Source organism: Lemur catta, chromosome 4 (genome assembly GCF_020740605.2).
Source record: "Lemur catta isolate mLemCat1 chromosome 4, mLemCat1.pri, whole genome shotgun sequence".
In the NCBI taxonomy this organism is placed as follows: domain Eukaryota; kingdom Metazoa; phylum Chordata; class Mammalia; order Primates; family Lemuridae; genus Lemur; species Lemur catta.
In genome coordinates, this window is record NC_059131.1 from 47,517,248 (window position 1) to 47,536,023 (window position 18,776).

The following is an 18,776-nucleotide window of genomic DNA, read 5'->3' on the forward strand; positions in this document are numbered from 1 at the left end:
TGCATATTAGTGGTCTCTTCTTTTTAATTCCTGAATAATATTCTCTGCAGAAACATACTAGTTTCCTAATATTCTAAGAATTTCCCTCAATTTCTTGTGCTATTTATGATGTAATGGTTACAGACAAGCTGTACTCTCAATTTAATCTGTAATTCTGCACTATTATCTCCATCACTTCCTTAAGTGCATTCATCTGTTGATGGACATTTGGATCTGGGTTGTTCTTTTTTTTGGCTGTCAGTTTGGGTCCTCCAGGAAGCTAACACCAAGAAGGAGTTAAAAGTGCAAGAGATTTACCGTGGGAAATTCTGGTGAAAGATAGAGAGTAGGAAAGGTCTCAGGCCAAGATACAGTTGGACACCTTAGAAGAGGGAAAGAATTGGGTAGAGGTGGTTCAAACTACAGTGCAGCTCTGAAAAAGTCTCAGCCAGCTCAAGAGAGCTCCAGCACAAAGATTGTTCTAGATGAGTTCTACAATGAGCAGAAATGGCCAGATCCTACTGGCCCTGCCATTTCAGTCACTGGCTAGTGTTCCTGGGAAGAGCACATTCTCAAATGGAACACTGTGGAGGATCCTAAAGGTGCTGTAACTGGAGGCTCTCAGCCAGTGGTGTGCTGGTAAATAGTCAACCACGGGCTCTCTGGGGTAGAGTGTGTGTGAGAGATTACGCCTCTAAGACTTACAGATAAAAAGGATTATAGCACATGACTTAAAAATAATGGAATACACTCTTTCCTGTAAATTCCTCTTACAAGATTGATTCTCCCAGAATACTTGCATTGGTTTCTGTTGCTGTACTTGTCGCCAACCTATGGTTGCAATTAAATAACGTAGTTCCAACATGATTGTTGGTTGATATTTACGACTAAGATGAGAATGAAACATCCAAGGTACATGTCAGAATTTCACTTGTCAATGTTGTGAGCAATTTCTTTGCTTAAATATTAATAGATATTTTTCTAATACTGGAAGAATTTTCCTTTTTTCTGCTATTCATAGTGTAAAGGCTACAGACATTTTAAAGCTTACTCTGCATTATTAACATTTTCCCCATTAGTTTCCTAAGTTTAAATGTCCAACTTAACCGGATGTAGCAGTTCACAACTATAATCCCAGCACTTTGGGAGGCCAAGGTAGAACGATTGCTTGAGCCCAGGAGTTTGAGAAAGTCTGGACAACATCTTGAGACTTGGTCTCTACAAAAAATAATTAGCTGGGCATGGTGGTGTGCACCTGTAGCCCCAGTTACTCAGGAAGCTGAGGCACGATGATCACTTGAGCCCAGGAGTTCAAGGTCTCACTGAGCTATGACCACATCACTGCACACTCCAGCCTAGGCAACAGGGACCTTGTTTCAAAAAAAAAAAAAAATTGGCAGGGGAGGGAGTGTCGGAGGGTGTTTCTGGAAGAGCTTAACATTTGAATGGGTGGACTGAGTAAAGTGAAGAGAATAGCACCCCCGCCCATGTTGGTGGGCATCCTCCAATCTGTCAAGAGCCTTAAGAGAAGCAAGCAGGGGAAAGTTGAATTCATTCTCTGCTGAACCGGGACACAGACCTACCCTCTGAACTCAATTCTCAGGCCTTTAGACTCGACTAGAGTCTACACCATTGGCTCTCTGGCTTTCAGGCCTTTGAACTACACCAACTTTCCTAAGTCTCCAGTTTGCAGATGGCAGATTATGGGCCTTCTTGGTCTCTATAATTGTGTGAGCTGCAACTCAATAAATCTTTCCAGAGATATTTCTCTATATCCTATTGCTTATTTCTCTGGAGCACCTTTAAGGCAGGTGTACTACAACACATACATCATCTCCTATGAAACACTCTTGCCAAAAGTTTATAACATCTTTAGAGCTAATTTTTGATTTTATGGGAAACAGAGGAACAAGTTATATAAGACGTAATCCAGATAAGATAGACAAAAGGCTTGGATTCTTTAAAAAAAAAAAAAAAAGCTGATGTTCGTTGAGTGTAGATCAGAGACTGGTAAGACACAACTAAATGCAATGTGTAAACGCCAAATGGATCTTAGTTTAAAACACAGGAAAGACATTCTGGGGACAATTAGAAAAATCTGAATACAGGGCTGGGCGAGGTGGCTCACGCCTATAATATTAACACTCTGGGAAGCTGAGACGGGATGATCAGGAGGTCGAGACCAGCCTGAACAAGAGGGAGACCCTGTCTCTACAAAAAAAATAGAAAAATTAGCCAGGCATGGTGGTGTGCACCTATATTCCCAGCTCCTTGGGAGGCTGAGGCAGGAGGATGGCTTGAGCCCAGGAGTTTGAGGTTGCCGCGAGCTATGATCATGACACTGCACTCCAGCCTGGGCAACAGAGCAAGACTCTTGTCTCCAAAAAAAAAAAAAATTGGTTATTAGACATCACAAAACTGTTCATATGTGAAAATGTCCTCATTTGGATACTTACAAAGTTTAAGTCTACAACTTACTTTCAAATGATTCAAAAGTGAATTAGTTAAGCTACAATGCTTGTTTTGAAAACATGAATCTTTTCCAAAGCAGCTATTAGTGAACTATTTGATCAAAATGCTAACTTCACATTTGCTTATGTGATTTCCTCAGAATAAACAGGTGAACAGAATGTACAGCTGAATCACACTAAGAACACACAAAACACATACAACTCAAAACATGTAGATACACTGATCCATCGTTATGAGCCACACCCACCCACACATGGTGTTACCTTGTCATGTTTCAGATAACTCTCCTACCACTTCATAGTAACATTAGGTGCAACCCTCCTAACATTTCCACAAGCAAGGTTTACAGCTTTTTTTTTCAAGGTAAGGTGGCTGTATTTTGTATAGTATTTAATCATTTAATGTGTAAAACTGTTACTGTTTTTATTAGGTTTCTTTTTTGTTGCTGAAGTTTTTGTGCCGTGCTCCTAACCATGCTCCCCTCCAAGTCCTGTGGTTTCTATTGTGCAATTTTGCAGACTGTGGAGGCTTCTATGTACTTACGTGACTTCCTCAGAATAAACAGGTGAACAGAATGCACTCAGCTGAGTCACTAAGAACACACAAAACACTGGTTACAGAACCCACTGTATGGCAAAATGTCAATAATTAAATCTAGGAGGAAGGTATACAATGTCCATACTGTTCTTAAAACTTTCCTACATATTTGAAATTTTTCATAATAAAAAGTTGAAGGTAAAGCATAAATAGCAATCCAGAAAAAAACAAGCATACAAAACCTCTGCCCCTTAGGGTACAGTCATATCCCTTTTTATTACTAAGCATACCCTTTAAATGTTTAACGGGAATCCTTCAGTGCTTTAGAGTTACGTAACTGTATTAAATCTCTCCTTTGAGAGCTTTCTCATTTGCTCTTCCATTCCTTAAAACAGAACTGACTTTGATTATATCATAAACTGTTGTAAAACCCAAATCAACTACATGGTAAAAGTAATTTTTGGAGACACAGTCTCGCTCTGTCACCCAGGCTAAAGTGCAGGTAGCTCACTGCAACCTCAAACTGTGCTCAAGGCATTCTCCTGCCTCAGACTCCCTACTAGCTGGGACTACAGGTGTGCTACCACACCTGGCTAATTTTTCTCTTTTTTTGTAGGGATGGGGTCTCATTCTTGCTCAGATGGTAGGATATAGGCGTGATGCACAGCACCAGGCCAATTTAATTTATACCAAAGCAAACAACAGAACGAACGGACAGGAAATATTTAGCTTAAAAGAGTTTTCTTTTAAGAATTTTGTTACAGGCCGGGCGAGGTGGCTCACGCCTGTAATCCTAGCACTCTGGGAGGCCGAGGCGGGCGGATTGTTTGAGCTCAGGAGTTCGAGAGCAGCCCGGGGAAGAGCGAGACCCTGTCTCTACTAAAAATAGAAATGATTAGGACAGCTAAAAATCTATATAGAAAAAAATTAGCCGGGCATGGTGGCAGATGCTTGTAGTCCCAGCTATTCGGGAGGCTGAGGCAGAAGGATTGCTTGAGCCCAGGAGTTTGAGGTTGCTGTGAGCTAGGCTGACGCCACGGCACTCACTCTAGCCTGGGCAACAGAGTGAGACTCTATCTCAAAAAAAAAAAAAAAAAAAAAAAGAATTTTGTTACATAAACTATTTGTACATTTAGGTGTAGTGTAAGACATAAAAACCTTGTGCTGCCAGCCAGACTCAGTAGCATGTACCTGTAGTCCCAGATACTTGAGAGGCTGGGGCCAGAGGATCACTTGAGCCTAGAAGTTTGAGGCTGTAGCATGCTATGACTGCAATGAATAGCCACTACACTTCAACCTGGGCGAGAAAAACCCCTTCTCTTAAAAAACCAAAATCCACACACAGAAAAACCTACCTTGTGCTGAATAACTGATAAATGATTCAATATAAATAATATGGATGAGAGAAGTTATTTGACTTCAAAGATTTTAGGATATACATGACAATTGTTTTATGACACTATAATTAGCATATTGTACACAAGCTCTCAATAATCCATTAAAATGACGAACAAACCTACTAAATTATAGACAATACAGAAATCCGTATCTAAAAATATTAGACTTACATTGCCAAATTAGTTAACTACTTGAGTTCTGTGATAGATTGAAAAGGAGATTCAGACTGGTTGGCTGAAATTATTTCCCTGCAATTCTAAGGAGAGGCCCAATTGCTTTCATCACATTCCTTGTGAAATAACCAAGAGGAGAAATGATAGGTAGAGTACCAGATTGCGTAGACCAAGCTTGTGGTCTACCTTAAAGGTCTAGCCTTTATCCAAAGGCATGAAAGCTTTTATAAAGGAAGCATTTAAGATGTTTAAAAAGATCACTAACTAACAGTGAGTGTGTGTAGAATAGATGTTTAAACCCATTGAAGTGAGACATATTAGTTAATCCCTTTTGTACAAGTAAGATTTGCTACATATTTATTTGTAGAAGGAATCTAACATAGCAGGGGTTATTACTGGGGAGAGGGATTAGCATAGTAAGATACGGGAGGCTTTCATTTTTCACTTTGTATCTTTGTGTACCACTAACTTTTTAAAACACCATACATCTTACATTTTGATAGTTTTTATCACAATGGACATTTATATTGGGCCACTTTTTCTTCTAAATACTTGTTAAAAAAAAAAACAACAGAAATCAAATGGATAAATGCCTATGTAGAGTAAAAAGTCAGGAAAATCCCCAGGATTAATTTATAAGAAAGTCAACATGTAAAAATAAACTAATTTCTTCCCTGCTTCTAAGTTTTTCCAACATATCAGAAATAAAAGAATGTTGGGGGGGGAGATAAATCAATCTGCCTTTTAAAACCAATTATTTAATATTTTCATTAAATTGTTTTAATACAATTTCAAACAAATGCCAACTGGAAGACCAAGCTCAGGAATTCATAGAGAAAACAATCTTCCAAATAACAAGGACCACCAGGGCAATCATCTTCCACTCTAGCCGATGTACTGGTGGTCATTATGATGCCAGTCAATCAGTTATCCAGATTATCGTGTGTTTACCTGGTAAGAGAAAAACTTAGGTTTCAAAACCTGTGATGACAGAATTTTAAGGTGGGAAGATGTTTTAAGGTAATTGATCAAATGCCTCCCATTTTTACAGATGAGATAAAACCATTAACTATGAACTTGATATCCAAACATTTATCAAAAACAAAAACCTTCAAAAATATATGCCTTTTTGATCTTATAGGGAAATTTATAATCTATATGTACTTACCACGTCATCAATTTTCAGAATGCTCCGAACAGTTTCAGTTGCTAGGGTCAAAGCACTCACTGAAACCAACAGAGGCTGGACAACCAGTTCCTCCAAAATGTTGGAAATGCCACCCTGCAAATCAGTACAAGTTGCTTTCAGTGTTTGTAATTATACACAACAACTACATTGTCACCAGTGTGCCTCGAGACCATTTCAAACCTAGTTTTCCCTTGGTCTAGGCACATTAGAGTAAGATACTCTAATAACCTCTCCTCTACACTGTAGGTTGTATTTCAATTAAAATTTGGAAAACCTGAATTAATGCTGGATTCCCCCAATTCTAAATCCAAAACAACTTCTATGTTATTTATTTACAATATACTGGCAAAACTAGGTAGATGATTATAATACAGTATTTAAAAGTTTAATGCTTAAATCATCTCTGAATTTTAATTCTGAATCAGACCAAGTCTGATCCAGTCTTCCTTTACATCTCTTATTTCCCACCTTAAATTCTTCATTGCACTATCCTAGTCCCCTTTATTTCAGGATTACTGCTGATGGCCGTAACAGGCACCCCTGCCTCCAGTCATCCCTCCTTAAAATAGTCATCATCTTAGGCTCTTGCTTAAAAAGACTTTTGTGAATAACTACTAGTGGAAGGGAAAAAAAAACGTCTGCCTCAGTAATCCAAAGTCCTATTCATTATAGCTTTTATCTGATCTTTCCAACTTTAAAGTCCACTATATCACCAACATACAACCCCTGTTCTACACACGTGAGTAATTTCTTGATCCTTCTCACCTATAAACCATTGCTTTCCCCAACTCAAATTTCTTCATCCTCTACCCAAAGTTACATCTTCATAAAGCTTTCCCTAACCAGGTAGTGCCTTCCCTTTAAGTTCCGTACCATTCAAAAAATGGTATCTTGGACTGTCAGTTTCCCACCATGTATTATTTGTCTTTATAAAAAACATTAATAAAAAAGGGAACATTATTACTTTCTGCATGTTTACCCTACATAATTACACTAGCTGGTGCTCACAACAGGAGCAATGGTTAATATTTACAAAGTGGATCTAAGAGCTTTCTAATTAGTAATGCATTTAATCCTTGCCAACAGGCCTACAAGGGAACTATTAATTATACCTGTTTTTACAACTGAGGAAACTAAAGAACATACTAAGTAACTTGCTAAAAGCCACACTCAACAAGTGCCAGATTTAATGAACAAATACTTACCAATAAGGCATCGTCTTCCTTGTTAACTTGACGGAATACATTAACTTGCAGGTCTCATATTTAAATATAAGATCAAGCTACTAATAATTATAAAGTTTGTCATTCAAAAGACGATTATAATACTTTTAATTTTAAATTAACCAAAATTCTCTGCAACAACTAAAGATTAAATTACTACCTTTCGGACATTAATGCCTGTAGTTTTTTCTCCTTGGGCATGCCGGTTTCTTAGTTCTGTTACTGTAGAAATGGGATTCAGGCCAGCATTTTCAGCTAGTGTAGACGGAATGACCTCCATAGCATCTGCAAAAGCACGAACGCAGTAGGATTCCATACCACTCAATGTTCGTGAATATTCAGTTAATCGCAGGGCCAACTCTATTTCTGGAGCACCACCTCCTGCAATAAGAGCTCTGAAATTCACAAACACATTTTTAGCTTACATTATCCAACAAATTTATTTTTAATAATTTACTTATACCTTAAAAATAGTTAAAATATAGAACTTTTAATGTTCAAAATGTTGCTTAATAATGTAGCATTTACATTACCTCTTCTTCACTAAACAGCGAATAACACAGAGGGCATCATGAATGGAGCGCTCAGCTTCCTCTATCACCAGTTTGTTAGAGCCACGAACAACAATTGTAACTGTTTTTCCAGGGCTGGCACAGCCTGTAATCTTTAATAAACAAATTCCAAATTAAGTATTTGAAGTAAGGGTTAAAACAAAAAAATAAATAAAAGTAATAGAAGCTTAATTACAATACCTTGAGCAGTTTGCCAGAACCATTTAAACTGACTTCTTCAGCTAACTCAGCAGAACCCAGCATGTCAGCAGTGAATTGGTCAATATGAGCAACTGGTTTGGTACTGATTGTCTGGAAATAGTGAAATACACAAATTAAGGCACCATTTGATTATTGGCCATTTTCCCCAAATACAGATGTTAATATTTTACCTTACAAATGAATTCAATGTCTTCTCTTTCAATATCCTTAATCACCATAATCTTCATTTTGTTCAAAAAATGTAATGCAAGGTCACTAAGGGCATCTCTAAAATACAAAATCAGTGATTATGTCAATGTTAGGCTAAAAAAATCCACTTTGCTGTTCAATTGCTTTTGAGGTTTTAATTATTTTACTGTTTTTTAAATGGTCAATCAGATTTATGAAGCAAAATGCTTTAAATATATTAGTTTACTAAGTTTACAAACTCAAAATTCTTTTTTCTTTTTTTTTGAGACAGAGTCTCACTCTGTGGCCTGGGCTAGAGTGCCATGGCATCAGCCTAGCTCACAGCAACCTCAAACTCCTGGGCTCAAGGAATCCCCCTGCCTCAGCCTCCCAAGTAGGTGGGACTACAGGCATGCACCACCATGCCTGGCTAATTTTTTTGTATATATTTTAAGTTGTCCAGATAATTTCTTTCTATTTTTTTTAGTAGAGATGGGGTCTCGCTCTTGCTCAAATGATCCGCCCACCTCGGCCTTCCAGTGTGCTAGGATTACAGGCGTGAGCCACAGCACCCGGCCAAAATAACCCAGTTTTTATCAAAATATAATGAGGTCTCTTGACAGCACAACAAAGTGACTACAGTTAACAATAAGTTACAGTATACTTTAAAAAAAACTGAGAGTAGAATTGGAATGTTACTAACACAAAAAAAATGACTTATGCATGAAGTGATGGATACCCCAATTATCTTGTTTTGGATTAATACACATCCTATGCTTGTATCAGAACACATGCACCCTATGAATATACACAACTATTACGTATCCAAAATAATAAAAAAACAGAAAATTAAAAAAAAAATGATGCCTCACAATGCAGACTTAGTCTAGATTTCTGGTGGTTTACCCACCTCAAACGTTTCTTAAAAAATTGCTAGTGGGCACCTAAAATTAATTACCATTAAGGGATGAACAAAATAAATAGCTCCATACCTTAGAATAGACTTCTGTATGAGAAGGACATTACATCCTGTTTTTTTAATTTGCTTCACTAAATTTAAAATATAGGCTCTCTCTTCTCGCAGCACTCGATCCATCTGGGCATAGTCAGAAACCACTATTTGATTATCCATCTGTTTAAAAAAAAGAACACAATAATTTGCATTGTATGAGATTTTAAGTTTAAAAGACTTTGAAGTAAAAATATTATGTACAGTATAAATACAACCAAAATCCTACCAGGCAATAAATTATACAGACATGCATAGAAAAAGGTCTGGAAAAATATATACATCAAACTTGGGTCTTTTACTTTCAACTAGATCCACTGTTGTCTTACTTAAATTTTTGCAAGTATACTTTTTGATAATCAAAAAATGAAAGATGATTACCCTATTTCCTGAATGTCAATCTTTTTCATATAACAAATATATGTATTACAGAAATAATTTCAGTTGTGTGCTTTTTACTCTAAGGCTTTTTATACAAGTGGTATGCTGAGAAGACGAGGAAAATCTTATTATAAAAGACATAGAACATTCTTTTTTTTTTGAAACAGGGTCTCACTCTGTCACCCAGGGCTAGAGTGCAATAGCTATCATCATAGCTCACTGCAACCTCAAACTCCTGGGCTCAAGCAATCCTCCTTCCTCCAGCCTCCCAAGTAGCTGGGACTACCAGCGCACACCACCACATCTGGCTAATTTTTGTTTCTTGTAAGGATGGGGTCTCACCCTTGCTCAGGCTGGTCTCAAACTCCTGATTTCAAGTGATCCTCCCACCTCGGCCTCCCAAAGTGCTAGGATTATAGGCATGAGCCACTGTGCTCAGCCAACATTAATTTTTATTGGGCCAAACATTTGAGCCACAGACTACTAAACAGGAAACTGGCACGCTAGCACGATGTAAAATGAGAGCAAATCTGAGTGAGGTGATAACCACCCCTTATACAGACTAGCATTTAACATCTAATAGATATGGGAATATCTTACATAACAAACAATTTCTTTATAGATTTGTCACTGTGGTACCAATTTCTATTTTTGTTTCAATTTTACTAACACTTCTGAGATCTATGCTTTTAACCACAAGTATCAACATTTTCTATTTTTATTTTAATGAAGAAATATCTGAGCCAGGTGCCGTGTGGTTCACGCCTATAATCCTAGCACTTTGGGAGGCCAAGAGTTTGAGACTGGCCTGGGCAACATAGTCAGTACCCATTTCTACAACCAATAGAAAAATTAGCCAGCTGTGGTGGCGTCCACCTGTAGTGACAACTACTCAGGAGGCTGAGGTTGGAGGATTGCTTAGGCCAGAAATAGGAGGCTACAGGGAGCTATGATAGTGTCACTGTACTCCAGCCCGGACAAGACTCTTATCTTTTTTTTTTTGGAGACAGAGTCTCACTCTGTCAACCCAGCTAGAGTACAGTGGCGTCAGTCACCGTAGCTCACTACAACCTAAAACTCCTGGACTCAAGTAATTCTCCTGCCTCAGCCTCCCGAGTAGCTGGGACTATAGGCATGCGCCACCACGCGTGGCTAATTTTTCTATTTCTGGTGGAGGCGGGATTTAGTTCTTGCTCAGGCTGTTCTCAAACTGCTGAGCTCAGGCAATGCTCCTGCCTTGGCCTCCCCGAGTGCTAGAATTACAGGGATAAGCCATTGCATCTGGCTAAAACCCCATCTTAAAAAAAAAAAAAAAATCTGAGTTATTAGAAAGTTAAATGCACAAACAAGGAACCAATTTCATTTGGATTCTACTTACATCTGTTTTGGGGGCAGACAAGCAAAACTGAATAAGCCCAATCTTAGCCTTTTCAACTCTGGTTATGCCAGAATTTGCCACTTTTTGGGTAAGAACCAGCCCTTCCACCAATTCACAGTCATCAATTGTCCCACTAAGAAAAAAGAAAACAAAGAGCTCATAGTTAAGATGGGATGGAAATCTGTTATAAATCACTAACAGATTAAAATGCATCAGTCCCGTAACGTGATTCAGCCTCACATTTATTATCGCCCCATTCCTGGACCTCTTTGATCCACTACTACCTTATAAACAAAATCTTGAGATTCCCATACTAATACAAGTTCTCATGAAAACAAAACCAAAAAGAGAAAAGAGAGGACTTTCCTCTAGGTGTTTTTCATTTAACCTATTTATTTCTGGCAATAGCTTATAACTGCGTTCAAATTTTTATCAAAGTTATAATTAGAAATGCTTACCCAAGCTTCTTAACTATTTTAATATCTCTAAGATCTACACTAGTGGCCGTGGCTGGGTCAATCACTTTCATCACTGCATTTACACTCATTGGAGAAAGTAGACTTGAATATTGAGAGACAACCTAGAATTATTAAAAAAAAAAAAAAAAAGTTACCTTCACAGTAAGAAAAACATCTCAATTCTTACATGACAAAGATATTTAAAAGGGCTCTAATTACTTTATTTGGGCAGGGCAGGGGTAGAAAGACGGAAACACATGAGAAAATATTCCACACAAACCACCTTTTCCACTCAGGTTGTCAGTCACCAGGGGCACAAAATAAAAATATGTATGCTTGCCTTTTGCTTTTATTAACATAGTTGTTGAAACTGTCTAGATACGAATGTGTGATCATATTGTATATGTGCACCCCTAATAATGAGAGGCTGATAAAAATAGCTAATTGCTACATTTATTATATGCCAGGCAATGGTCTTAGCACTTTTACGTATATTCAATCTTCAGATGAAGAAATTGAAACTGAGAGGTTATCATTTGCCCAAAGTAACACAGCTTAAGCGGTAAAGCTAGCACTGAACAAACACAAACAGTTTAGACTCTATGACTAATGTTTACAAGCATTATGCTATACCACCTCTATTAGTTCTGAGTACATTCAACAATATAACTTAGTGTCTCTAATACTACCTAACTCTCCATTTACCATTCAAAGATAATTAGTATGTGGATTTAATACTGATGAAAAGAAAAGGAAAAAGGATGGGGGTAGATGGCATGACAGAAAAGAGGCGACATATGAGTGCCCAAGAAACACACCTTAAACTAAGTTGACAACTATCTTTAGTGCTTGTCTCACCTTGGAGTTCAATGAAGTGGTTGCACTATTTAACAAAGTTTCTCTGTCACTTAGTTCCACAGGTCGAGACATGTCAGTCAAGATTTCAACACCCTTTTCCAAGGCCTTCTGGAATGACTCGGAAATGATGGTTGGATGAATCCCTGTCATTTGTGAAACTCTAGTTATTTTATTACAGTAGATAAACTACATGTTTGACATGACTTAAAACTTTTCTACTCATTAAAATATCAAAGCAGTCACAAATTTAGTTCATGCTTCAGTTGTACAGACAGTAGCTTAAATAACTTTACCTGCTAATTCTGACTAATGATTTACTTCCATTTAATTTAAAAGATCAATTACATATTCATGTGATGATCAAGATTAAAACCAAATTTTATCCTCTTCAAAATATCACAAATCTACATAATAAGTACAATAAGTGATTAGAGAGTCACTATAATTAAATACTGTTTACCAAAGCAAGAACACTAACATTCTCTCTGGGAAAGAGACTCATTAACAGTCTAACATTAGTAATACCACCACCGTTCATGTTTGAACAGCAAAATTCTACTCAATTCCACTCAAAAAGAAACCTGGCAAAAATCAGAAGCAAAAGGGAAATTTTTTCTAATTTATAGTATAAATATAGCAAAATCTAAACATTCCTGATAAAATGATTAGTTTTTCCAAATTAAATCTTGAAGTCCCATATTACTTAAGAATAATTTGGCTTTTTCTATATTACTTAAGAATAAATTTGGCTTTTCCTAAAGTTTTTTTTTTTTTGGTAACTTTTCTGTCTTTACTCAGCAATAAAGCATGTCCTACCTACCTTTCTGAAGAAGCTTGGTACAAGAATCCAAGAGAGAGCCAGCAATGATGACTACTGATGTGGTGCCATCTCCTGCTTCTATATCTTGAGCCTTAGACAGCTCCACCAGCTAAGTGAACAGAACATGCTAAGCTGTTCAATGAGAAACATGAGAATCCAATAACACCTAATTCAAATTATCACAAACACAGAATTTGAAGATTCAATATAATTCTTAACTTCTGATTTGTCACCCACCTTGGATTTCATTTAAAAATGAAGACTGATGTATTTGTGGTACAAATTCTACTTATAAACTTTCTTTATAAACAGGATTTCTCATTCACATTGTGGGTTGTAAATACTCCCATCTCAAGCTACTTGAAAGAAAGCTCCTATCAGAAAGCAAAAGCATTGTTTCATAGACTTGGAAGCTATGAAATGGGGCATTCCAGATCAGAGCAGAGTATCAGTTTAAAGTCTTTTGCCAAGTTTATCTCAGTTGACCTCATGTGAGCATAATCTGAATCATTTAAAAAGCTATCTTTACATAATTCAAAGGGACTTTTCAATAGATAAAATTTTTTCTAAGGCACTGCTTTTGCTGATATGGTGACTTGTCTTTTGACACTAAAATCATCACTTTGATCCTTATTTTGTTCTCTTCCTTCTAACACCTATTAAGCTAATAATCTGCACTAAAAAAGTACCATTTATGTTTTTAGCTCCTCCTTCCCCAACTGTATGGAACACTTTCGTGGACAAGTACAAGGTATTCATGTTTTAGTATCACCTCGTACCAAAGAGCACAATGGCAGGTACACAATGTATCCTAAAAATATGCCTATTTAGCATAAAGAGAAAAAAATTCACCATGCTTTAATGATATCATGTGATCAAATAAACAAATTTAACTGTTCACCAAATATCAAACAATACACTTAAAAAAACAAAACAAAACACCTCACCTAAAATTGTACTTACCATTCTGGCTGCTGGATGTAATACCTGCATTTGTTTCAGAATGGTGGCACCATCATTGGTAATGGTCACGTCACCTTTTCCATCTTGAATCTGGAAAATTTATTATTTTTTTTAAAGTTACATTTCAATGTGACACCCTAATAGCTCTACTAAATTTTAATACTTCATAGCAAAGAAGTTAATTTATGTTTGCTCAGTGCTTAATTTTAAATTTTCTTCCCTTACATTAGTACAGTAATTTAAGAATATGCAGTAACAGCCCAACTTTACACAAGAAAAAATGGGCTTTGTTGTAGTGTACTTTAAAAGTGAAGGAATTTAGACACCAAAAAAAAGAAAGAAGAAAGAAAGAAACGATAGAAAAGATACTATGAAGAATCACTCACTATCATTCCTTGTTTCATATTAATCAGAAACATAATTTCTACTATGGATGTCCAAAAAGACATACAATGTGGTAAACACAATTCTTACAGTCAATACAGTTTTCATAGTATTCTCAAAAAGAACAGCAGCATTATTAGGAAGGATACATTTTAGAATATCCAGAGGGAATAATTATCCAGGCAATGCTCCATATTGTTTTATTTCCCACAGAACTATAATAGGATAGTTACATCCATAAGGAACACTGAACTCAAGCCCTAATGCCTGGATTTAATATACAACAAATAACTACTTTTGTGTATGCACTCTCATCGATTAAAAACCATTAAAAGAAATATGAATTATAGTTAAGTCTTGTGTACTCGAAAGTAATCTCTCCCTCCTCTAAACACTCAAGGTACCTCTCTAACACTTCCTACTTTTTAAACAGCACTTCTTAAGCCTCCATCAAGATTTTGCAGTGCACAGTAGGAACTGAACGAACTGAATGATTCAGCTTTTACCATTTTATCCATTCCTTTTGGTCCAAGGCTGGTTCTAATAGCATCAGCAACTGCTGCAGACAGGAAAGGAAAAAAAAGAATAAAGTTAAAGACTCTTAAAGAAATGGGGTCTCACTAAGTTGCTGAGGCTGACCTCGAACTCCTGGGCTCAAGCAATCCTCCTGCCTCAGCCTCCTGATTAGCTAGGACTATAGAAAATCAAGACTCTTCAAAGAGCAAAGTATTTCTCCTCTTGAATGATCATTGTGTCTTTCTGAGGATATGGTGTATATATAACAGTTCACTGTGTCCACTAAAGAAAATTCAATGTCCAATAATAATATACTGGGTACAGTAATTATTTTACTTCTTTTAAATGATGCTCCACTGTTTTTGTTAAAGTTGCTTTATTTGTGCTCTGCCTATGGCAGAATATATTTTGAAAACATACCTAATTTTCCTTTAAACATTAAAATGGTACAATCTAGTTATGAGCTCTGATTGAGGACTGCATTGTTTCTTCCACTCCTTAAAACAGGACAAGCAGCAACAGGACAGGCTAGACCTCCTAACATATTGCAGATTGAGTATCCCTTCTCCAAAATGCCTATGAATGGAAGTGTTTTGAATTTCAGATTTTAGAATATTTGCATTATACCAGCTGAGGATCCCTAACCTGAAAAAAGCTGAAATGTGAAATACTTCAATGAGCATTTCCCTTGAGCATCATGTCAGCAGTTGAAAAGTCTCAGATTTTGGAGCATTTTGGATCAGGAATGCCCAACTTCTTTGTGATTCACCTGTTTGTTTACTCTGTCTAGAATGTTATCTCTGAGATTAAAGATTTTTGTTTTGTTCACTTATGTGAATGTGGTATATAGATGGTCTGCAGTAAAAACTAACATTAACACCGCCAAAAGAACAAAGCACAGTGGAAATGCTGTAGAGCAACACACCCTTCAATAAAACCAACCAAAAAAAAAAAACTCTCAAATCATACCTTTTGGTCATCAGTATGCTATAAAACATTTCTGGATATATAGTCTACCATTCCAAAGCTATGTTCTTATTAATTATTAAAGTTAATATTGTCCTAATATTAACTAAGTTCTAATTATTCAAGTGATATTTTTTTAAATATCCATGAGAATGTTTCTATTTTATTAATTCACTTACACTTTGTAAGAGAAGTTGGAATTGATGAACAGTACTTGATTCCCTTTTCTTTGACAAGTCCAGGACAAAAGATTATCTTCCCCTTTTTCACATAGCAATGTCACCGTATATACACAGGACTGCCCAACTCCACAACTAGCATAATCCTGCCCCCCCCCAGTGTGAATAATACACAATCTTACAGTACTTAAGAGACAATACCTTGTATAATTTAAAAATATTTTATTTGATAAGTTTGGTCTGCTGTGCCTAATTATCCTGTCATTATTACACTTTCACGCAATTTTAGTGCACGTGCATAGCCATGACTCTACAAGAGGGTCTCACTTAAAAAATGTGCTTATCTTTATTAATGTGAAGACCCTAGAAAGACACAATCCAAATAAATAAATAAATATTTAGACTTCTTACATCTCTTAAAGCGCCTGAAGTTTAACATATCATGTGGCACGAAGTACGTACAAAGCAGTACCTGTTAAATGACTCACGCTGAATAGTATTCAAACTACTAAGAGTACAAACAGCTTATTGGAAATTATAACTTCTACTACTTGTGTGTGTGTGTGTGTGTGATTTTTTCATCAACAAATGGTACTACTAGTCTCTTTTTCATAACAGCAAAATAAAAAACTGGCCAGGCACAGTGGCTCATGCCTGTAATTCTAGCACTTTGTGAGGCTGAGGCGGGAGGATCACTTGAGGACAGGAGCTCAACATCAGCAAGGGCAACATAGCGAGACCCTAACTCTAAATAAAAATAAAGTTAAAATTAAAATTCTGGCTCCCAAAATTAAACCAAAGATGCATCTGGCAGCAGCTTTTCTCAATCATTTTGTGGGGAAAAACTAGTTGTTTCCCTTTGCTCTCTGAGCTCTTATCACTGAAGTTACAAGAGGTCAGGTTCCTAGATAATTCAGGTGGCCTTTCCTTCCTACATGTATACCTTCTCCGCTGTTTCAGTTCTCTGTGCACTGTTGTTTCAAAGGTTGTTAACGTCAATTTCCCATTTTGTATCGTTTGTTGAAAATCAGCCATATTATTCTCTTGGCCATCCAAATGGCCCCAAAATTTACCCTCTCACCTCATGAATTTAAGCTAATCTAATAAATTTAAGTTTCAACTATGCTCCTAGACAACTGTCTACTCTATCTTGGTTTCCAGGTATATTAACTCCTGGACTTCCAAATGACTCCTAAATCTACCAATCTGGTCATTGTGATCTCTACAACTCATTAGGCCCAAATTAGAAACTATTACCTGTTCTTTGCCCATCCTTCCCTCCAGCATACCTATCTTGGCATCATCATATTCCCAGTCACTTGGGCTGATGACTGCAAATACCTGCAGAGAGTGTACTTTATATACATGTATCTTCATGTACTTTCTCACTTAATCCTCACAGCAACCCTGTAAGTTAGCTATTACCTCATTCTACTGAAAAATGGTCTGTGGCTGGGAGAGATTAAGCCAAATGCTTTCCAGGACACCAGGCCCTTGAAGATCTGGTCCCAACCTGGCCTAACCTCTTCTGCATACATCTTATTCTCCAATTGTAACGAAATATGAATTATACTCAATACACAACTGGGGGCAAGATTTTTTTAAGCCTTTGTTCTCACTTTTCCTTCCAGATTTTTCTATCTCAATTCGACTTAATCTTCACCACTCTAAAAAGCATACATTTTCCTGAATTTTATAGGTAAGGAATCCTTGGCTGAAAGGTTGAAGGTCACAAAGCCATGAAGTAACAGAAACAGATAATATTCAGGTCGTCCTGATTTCCATCATGTGCCACTCTGTTTTACAAAAACCAGTAAATGATCTGTTTCTTGGTTTGCCTGTGTTTGTACATGCAGAGACGACATAAATGCACGAGGTAGCTTTCCATAATTACTTCCAAACAAGACGGGTAAATCGGTTCCCCAAATCCCAATACAATGGGCCCCACCCCAATTACACGCGGAGAGTTTACTCAATTCGTCTCAATAGTTGAACCTAGGGAAATCTGTTTAAGCACCACTTCTGTAAAAATAAGACAGCTGAAAAATACTGTGCTAACATTCCCCCAAGTCCAATAAGCAGATAAGCGACAGCCCTAAAGAGTTAGAGCCCAAGGGACCGCGGCTTGCGATCCTCGGCATTGTAAACTGAACTGCTTTCGGTTCCAATGTAATGAATAACACACAACCCAGAATGAAAACTGTGAGAGACTAGCATCCAGAATGACGCAGGTCCAAAGACTGCCATACTCCAGGTTGGCAATCATCGGTAGAAAACCAAAAGAATCCCTCCACAGAGCTGCTTCTGCTGGGAGGACTAGAAGGGATCGCCTGAAGAACAGGAAATGAGCCATCCCCACTCCAGACCGCGATGAGAGTGCAGAGCACGACCCCGCAGTGCCGCGGGCCAGGCCCTGGGAGCGATACCTTTGGCCGCAGAAATGTTGCTGAAGCGGATCTGGGCTGGCTTGTCGCGGTCCTGATAGGCGCTTTTTCCGCGGCCGACGGCAGCTCCGGCTGGCGCCCCGCTCCGGGGTGCGACGTTCTCGGGCATGGCAAACTTGGCTGGGGCTACGCGGGCTCGGGAGGGACGGATGGACCCGGATTCAGGCCGGCCACAAACTAACGGTAAGCGTCCACCGCCTCCAAGAACCTTCTAGAAAGCGGCGCCGGCGCCGGGAGGAGGTGGAGTTGGAGAAGGGGGCCTTCCTAGCGGTGCGGCGCCAGCGTGACGTCGAGGCTGCCCGTCGCGCGCCGGGTGAGGTGGTTGAGCGCAGGGGACTCCGGGCTCGCAGAGTTGTCGGCCTGGGGCGCTGGGGATCAGGGGCGCGGTCACGTGACGCAGCAATGACAACGCGCGACTTTAAAGGCGGATGCTGGGGACACCCATATCTTCTCGCTCCACCCTCTACGGTTGTAAGGTCCTGTCTTTTAAGTCAGGCTGGACCCTTTC

General features: G+C 38.0%; 1 protein-coding gene across 2 annotated transcripts; it reads right to left on the reverse strand.

Moving 5' to 3' along the window:
• Nucleotides 1-5,242: 5,242 nt before the first annotated feature.
• Nucleotides 5,243-18,655, reverse strand: CCT4 (chaperonin containing TCP1 subunit 4). 2 transcript variants are annotated; one of them, XM_045549693.1, is made up of 14 exons: nt 18,251-18,655; nt 14,670-14,722; nt 13,780-13,869; nt 12,817-12,925; nt 11,997-12,139; nt 11,139-11,260; nt 10,681-10,813; nt 8,905-9,044; nt 7,915-8,011; nt 7,724-7,834; nt 7,505-7,635; nt 7,132-7,366; nt 5,728-5,841; nt 5,243-5,510 (listed from the first exon to the last, which is right to left on the reverse strand). In XM_045549693.1, the coding sequence occupies exons 1-14, from the start codon at nt 18,375-18,377 to the stop codon at nt 5,496-5,498; spliced, it is 1,620 nt and encodes a 539-aa protein (XP_045405649.1). In that variant the 5' UTR covers nt 18,378-18,655; the 3' UTR covers nt 5,243-5,495. The 2 variants fall into 2 exon arrangements, with proteins under 2 accessions (XP_045405649.1, XP_045405650.1); XM_045549694.1 differs by having other exon boundaries at nt 14,670-14,719; nt 18,251-18,518.
• Nucleotides 18,656-18,776: the final 121 nt, after the last annotated feature.